This window comes from Octopus bimaculoides, chromosome 3, assembly GCF_046866305.1.
Source record: "Octopus bimaculoides isolate indiv1 chromosome 3, ASM4686630v1, whole genome shotgun sequence".
NCBI classification, from domain to species: Eukaryota; Metazoa; Mollusca; class Cephalopoda; order Octopoda; family Octopodidae; genus Octopus; species Octopus bimaculoides.
Window position 1 is genome coordinate 30,162,613 of NC_142930.1, and position 6,723 is coordinate 30,169,335.

General features: G+C 40.1%; 1 protein-coding gene across 1 annotated transcript; it reads left to right on the forward strand.

Annotated features, from left to right (window-relative positions):
• The first annotated feature begins 2,774 nt into the window (after nt 1-2,774).
• LOC149136489 (uncharacterized) lies at nt 2,775-3,680 on the forward strand. The gene has a single exon (XM_089348349.1). It carries the CDS (start codon nt 2,775-2,777, stop codon nt 3,678-3,680), a length of 906 nt encoding a protein of 301 aa, XP_089204475.1.
• Nucleotides 3,681-6,723: the final 3,043 nt, after the last annotated feature.

Sequence of the window (6,723 nt, forward strand, 5' to 3'; positions counted from 1 at the left end):
CCAGTCCTTCCAGTATTTTCCATATGTATATTATTACATATCTCTCCCGCCTGCGTTCCAGGGAGTAGAGACCTAGTGCCTGCAGTCGCTCCCTGTAGTTCATCTGCTGGACTGTGGCGATCTTTTTTGTATAGTGCCTCTGAATTGCCTCGAGTTCTGCTGTCCGTTTGACACTGTGTGGTGACCGCAACTGAGAGCAATAGTCTAGGCGGCTCAGGACAAATGTCTTCCATAGAGTCAACATGACTTTTTGATCCCTTGTACGGAATGTCCTCAGTATCCACCCCGCCAGCTGTCTGCACTTTGCTGTCAACTTGACAATGTGCATGTGAAATGATGCATCACTACACATGTTGATGCCCAGGTCTCTCACGGCTTGTGGTTATGGGATTGCAGTACCTCCAGGTCCTGTGTATGCCAGTTGGGAGGTACTTGTGGCCTTGTAGCGCAGTACTTGAATTTTTTCATCATTGAACTGCATATTGTTTTGCTCTGCCCACTCATATATTGCATTTAGGTCATTCTGTAGGCTTACAATATCATCAGGATTCTTTATTGCCTGAGATAGTTTTGTGTCATCAGCGTAGCTAGTGACAGTGGCTCTCCGAGTGACCGTGGGCATGTCCAGAAGGGCCACTATGAACAGTAGTGGCCCCAGGACAGTTCCTTGCGGAACACCGCTCAATATTTGTGTTTCCCTAGATAGTTCTCCATTGGCTGCAACTGTCTGACTTCTACCATTCAGGAAGTCATGCAGCCATTCTCCTAATTTACCAGTTATGCCAAGGTTTCGCAGCTTGTGACATATCAAGCCATGATCAACTTTGTCAAAGGCTTTTGCAAAGTCGAGATATATCACATCAACATTTGAATGGTAAAGTAGCTGCTTCAGGACCCAGTCATAATGCTGCAGGAGCTGCGTGAGGCAGCTTCTACCTGGACGGAAACCATGCTGGGTCTCATTCAGCAAGTCATTTTCTTCTAGGAACGCAATCAATCCCTTTCTGACAATTCGTTCCATGACTTTGCTAATATGTGAAGTCAGAGAGATGGGCCTGTAGTTCCCAGCCTCTGCTCTGCTTCCGCCTTTATGGATAGGACATATGGTGCCTTCCTTCAGCTTTTTGGGAAGTTTACCATTTGCAAGGAAACTCTGGAAGAGTATCCGGAGTGGTCCTGCTAATTCTTGTTTACAGGACTTTAAGAGGACAGCCGTGAAACCATCGGGACCAGTTGCCGAATTTAAGCTCGTTTCATTTATGGCAGCTATTACATCTTCCTCTTCAATGTCAATGTAGGTAATGGATGCAGTGTTTTTCTGCTGAGTGCTATTGTCAAAGAAATCAGCTGGGTTCTTTATCTGCATGTGACTCAGAGGAGAAGTGAAGACACTCTTGAATTGTGCACTGAGCACTTCACTTATCCATGTGGGATCCGCAGTCAGTGAGCCATTAGGCAGGAATAAGGGTCTTATCTTATACTGTACCGTAGCAGTCTCTTTTGCAAATCTATAGAAAGCCTTGGGGTTTGTTTTTATGCTTTCTACTGCTCTCTTCTCCTTCTCTGCTCTCTCCTTTTCATGGGAGAGTTTAATCTTATTTTCTATTTCTAACAGTGTTAGTTTAAATTTAACCCTTTTCATATCCCCCAGTTCTCTATTTAACTGGTTTGAGACCTTTGTTCTGTGTCTCATAAGGATTTTCCTGTCTCTAGGAATTCTATTGGCATGTTTGCTGGTCTTTCTATATATATATATATATATATATATATATATATATATATATATATATATATATATATATATATATACATATACATATATATATATTTATTCATATTTATATTTTTAATTATATTTTTATAAATCGGTGTGTTACAGAGTAAGTCACGTACTGAGAGGTTATTACATTACCACTTATCATATATATACATACATACACGCATACATACATACGTACATACATACATACATATTTAAGTGTTATAAAAAAATCTAAAGAAATCCCCACCGTTGGGTACATGAAAAGACTAAAGTCCTACTGGGATGATCTACACCCAGAATTAAGTAATTTTACTGCAAAACAATTACGCCAACAAGCAACATTTGTTTTAAGTATGAAAAAAGTAAATGAGTGTAATTTTATTCCAAACAAAAGTGAAATTGACACCGTTTCAAACTTTAGAAACGAGAATGTGAACAATGACGATGGAACAGCCATTGATTCTGTAGCCAACGACAATCCCACGCTACATAGAGATAGCAGTAATTCTAGCAATACTTCTATAGCTAGTGGGAGGCGAGGGGTGGTATAAGCTCAACAGATACACCCTGTCAGCATCCCCAGCCACCCATGGCTGAAGCGGCTGACCTATTTACCCAAACTGATATCATTGACCACGAAGAATATGCATCAGTGAAGCACGACCTAAATAATATATTCCATGAACACATTCCATCCGCCTTACAAGACGCCCTTGAAAATAGGGGCTTCTCTACCAAAATAAACCGAAGGCCGAAAGAGATTATATTAAGAGCAATCGACGACATAGGAAGAGATTATCTACAACTATGTAATGAAACCTCGTTCTGGCAGATTAACGCTTGTATATATGCATTGGCTGTTGCTACGAAACAATATATGAATGACACACACACTATAAATAAACACAACACGAATGAACATAAAAGCATAACCGAGAGAACTGTGCCAGCATGCGTTCTGAAAACAGAGAAGTGAATCGCATGGTTACGGAAGACCATCAGTCACGTGACAATGCTTATCGCCTGCAAAGAAACAGGCTACTATACGTCCCACCAGCAGAGATTAAAGAAAAGGATGGAAGTAATGTTTGGGGACAGTAAGAAAGCAGCTCTCAGGTGCAAACTAATCACTTTCAAACAAGAATTGAAGGCTGTCAGTGAGAGACTCCGATACCAGAAGAGAGTAACTGAACGTAGAAGGATAAACAGAAAGTTTAACCAAAACCAGGCAGTGGTGTATAGAGACATGAGAGGGAAGACAGTGAGTATTACTGAACCTCCTTCGCAAGATGATGTAGACTCCTTCTGGAGAAAGATCTGGGGAGAAGAGGAGTTTAACCGAGATGCTCTATGGCTGCAGAAAATAAAAAATGATTATTGTCCGGGGATTATACCCAAGACATACAAGATTGACGGTGATGTTCTTGCAACTGTCCTCCAAAAACTCCATGATGGTAAAGCACCGGCTAGGGACCTGATCGTTGGATACTGGTACAAGAAGCTTACCTGTTACCGACCGTACCTTATTAAACTGTACCAGCAAGCCCTCAATGGAGATGGCAGCATACCAGACTGGTTGGCTCTGGCGGAAACAAAGCTTGTTCCGAAAAGCAAGGAAACCCAATTGGCAAAAAATTACAGGCCTATTGCATGCCAAAATTTAATGTATAAGATTTATACAGCATGCCTAAACAGAGTCCTTCAGGACCACTGTGAAAACAATAGTATAATCACAGCTGGACAAACAGCTGGGAAGAAAGGAGTCTGGGGATGTACTGAACAACTACTTATAAATAAGGTAGTAATGACGGAGGTACGGCACCACAGAAGAAATCTGGTCTCCATGTGGCTTGACTATAAAAAAAGCCTTCGACTCTGTCCCCCATTCGTGGATGCTAGAAGCCCTCCGACTTGCTAAAGTCCCAGAGAACTTGATTAATGCCATATCTAACCTGACATCTTCCTGGGCCACCATCGTGAAGTTAAATACAGTAAGTGGATGTATCACCACCAAAAAAATACAATATCGCAGGGGGATATTCCAAGGAGACAGCTTCTCTGTGATGCTGTTCATACTGTCGGTAAACCCATTATCATACATGCTGAAGAAGTCTGAAGGGTATCTAATTGGAACGCAGGCAAACAGAAACACCAAAATTACGCACTGCTTCTTTGTCGATGATTTGAAATTGTATGCCAAGAACATGGATGATATGAAAAAAAGCCTCGACCTGGTCACAACATTTTCTGGTGATGTAGGTCTAGAGTTTGGCCAAGATAAATGTTCCTATATGGTTGTGGAACGAGGAAAGGTTAAAAACCACCCTAACAACATCTCCATCAATGGCCTATCGGTTTCTCCAATATCTGATGAGGAATCCTACAGATACCTGGGAGTAGATGAAAACGTATCATATGAAGGTACCTGTAGCAAGGAACGTGTTACTAAGGAATACAGAAATCGGGTTAGGAAAATATGGACCTCGGAACTCTCTGCGTTCAATAAAGCAATAGCCCACAATGTGTTTGCAGTACCAGTACTCATACCTACATTCGGGATACATGACTGGACGATCGATGAAATCCGAGCCCTTGATGTGAAGACCCGAAAAATACTAACGAGCACGAACAACTTTCACATCAATAGCGATGTAGATCGCCTATACCTAAAACGAAATAAAGGAGGGAGGGGCCTAACATCAATTCAGACTGCCTTTGAATGCCATGTCATATCTCTTCGACATCATCTCATAACCATCAAGTGTCGAAGTGAACCCCTTGATGAAGTCTGCAGACATGAGGTAAATACCATCATGAGATTGGGAAGGCAACTACTTGACAAGCATTCCCTATTCGACAACCGTGAACTCCTACCCAAAGAAATTGCAAGACTCTACCGTAACATAACATCAGAGGAGAGGATGAATGCATTCCAGCAGAAGACCATGCATGGATACGTTAACAGAAAGCTCCAGGGTGATAACAACATTGACAACCAGAGCAGTCTATCGTGGACAAGCAATCGGGTCACCAACTCTCACTTTGAAGGGTATGTCTTTGCTATTCAAGAACAAGAAATAGCAACCAAATTCCTAATAAACAAACGGGACAGAGAGGCGGGCAAAGCGCCACAATGTAATAATCGATGCAGACTCTGTGGAATCAGTATCGAAGATATCACCCACATCATTAGCAGCTGTCCAAAAATGTCATCACGGTATTACCTACCTATGAGACATGATGTTGTGGCCAAGACACTGTACAATGAAATCCACCGACAGGATAACCCCGGGGCTAAGGAGATGAAAACCGATAATGAAGTAGAGGTCATTACCACTCACAATATGAAAGAGTATTGGCGGAATGTCCCAATAAAAACCTCAATAAAGTGCAGACATAATAGACTGGATATAGTAATCTGGGACAGAGAAGAGAAACTTTGTACAGTAGTAGAAATCAGCTGTCCTGCGGATGTCAACATCCCACTAAAGATTAGAGAAAAAGAGAACAACTACGCCGAGCTACTGAGAAATTTACAGATACTCCACCTAGACTACAAGTTCAGATTCATACCCGTGATTGTTGGGGCATTGGGATATGTAACGAACTGCCTCAACAAAAACCTGGAAAAATTAGGGTTCTCAAAACCTGAAAGAAAAAGGCTGATTAGAAGACTCAAGCCATCAATGGAACTGTAAAGATATGTAAAACTTTCCAAAAATTTAGCACGTAACTACATATGCATGCATCTAGACATAAAAACGCATCCATAAAACAAACATACAAATCTGCGCATACATTAACACCAAATACTGCACACACACTCATATGCACAAATACCTAGATGATGTTGATAAAAGTTCCAATGAAGGAGCCTTGAATCTATGTTAGAGTCCGGCTCTTTCTCTATGGACAAGAAATACAGAAACGAAACTGATTGATAACATACGTGCATACATACATACATACATACATACATACATACATACATACATACATACATACATACATACATATCCAATCTATCATTGGAACTGTAAAAATCTATAAAACTTTCCAGAAATATATCATTTAAATATATAAGAGCATGTCGAGATATGTAACTATATGCATGAGAATACATACATAAACATACAAATCTGAAAATGCATGCATACATACATACATACAAACAAAATAGCCTGTTGTTGATGTTGAAATTCCAATAAAGGAACCTTGGATCTAGGTTAGAAGCCGGTTCTTTCTCTATTGGCAAGAAATCTTTAAATAAACTGAATAATGACATACATATGCATATAAAAACATGAATGGCTGTGTGGTAAGAAGCTGGCTTCCCAACCACATGGCTCCGGGTTCACTCCCACTGCGTGGTACCTTGGCCATGTGTCTTCTTCTGTACCCTCGAGCCAACCAAAGCCTTGTGAGTGGATTCGGTAGACGGAAACTGAGAAAAACCCGTCGTGTATATATATATATATATATATATATATATATATATATATATATATATATATATATATATTTGTGTATATGTTTGTCGGTGTTTTTACGTCCCCGTAACTTAGCGGCTCACCAAAAGAGGCCGATAGAATAAGTACTTGGGGTCAATTTGTTCCACTAAAAGTGGTGCTCCAGTATGGTCGCAGTCAAATGACTGAAACAAGGAAAAGAGTAAAACATATATACCTACACACATATGCATAAATGCATACATTCATGCACAGATACATACATGCATATACATATATACACACACATACATACATACAATGAAGGAGCATTGGATCTAGGTTAGAAACCGGTTCTTTTTTTATTGGAAAGAAATCTTGAAATAAACTGAATAATGACATACATACATATATACATACATACATACAAACATACATACATATGTGTATCACTGGAACTGTAAAAATTTGTAAAACTTTCCAGGAGCTTATCATATAAATATATATGAGTAT

What these genes read in the sequence shown, in the direction of transcription:
- LOC149136489 (XM_089348349.1), top strand. Translation starts at nt 2,775, where the DNA reads ATGCTTATCGCCTGCAAAGAAACAGGCTACTATACGTCCCACCAGCAG.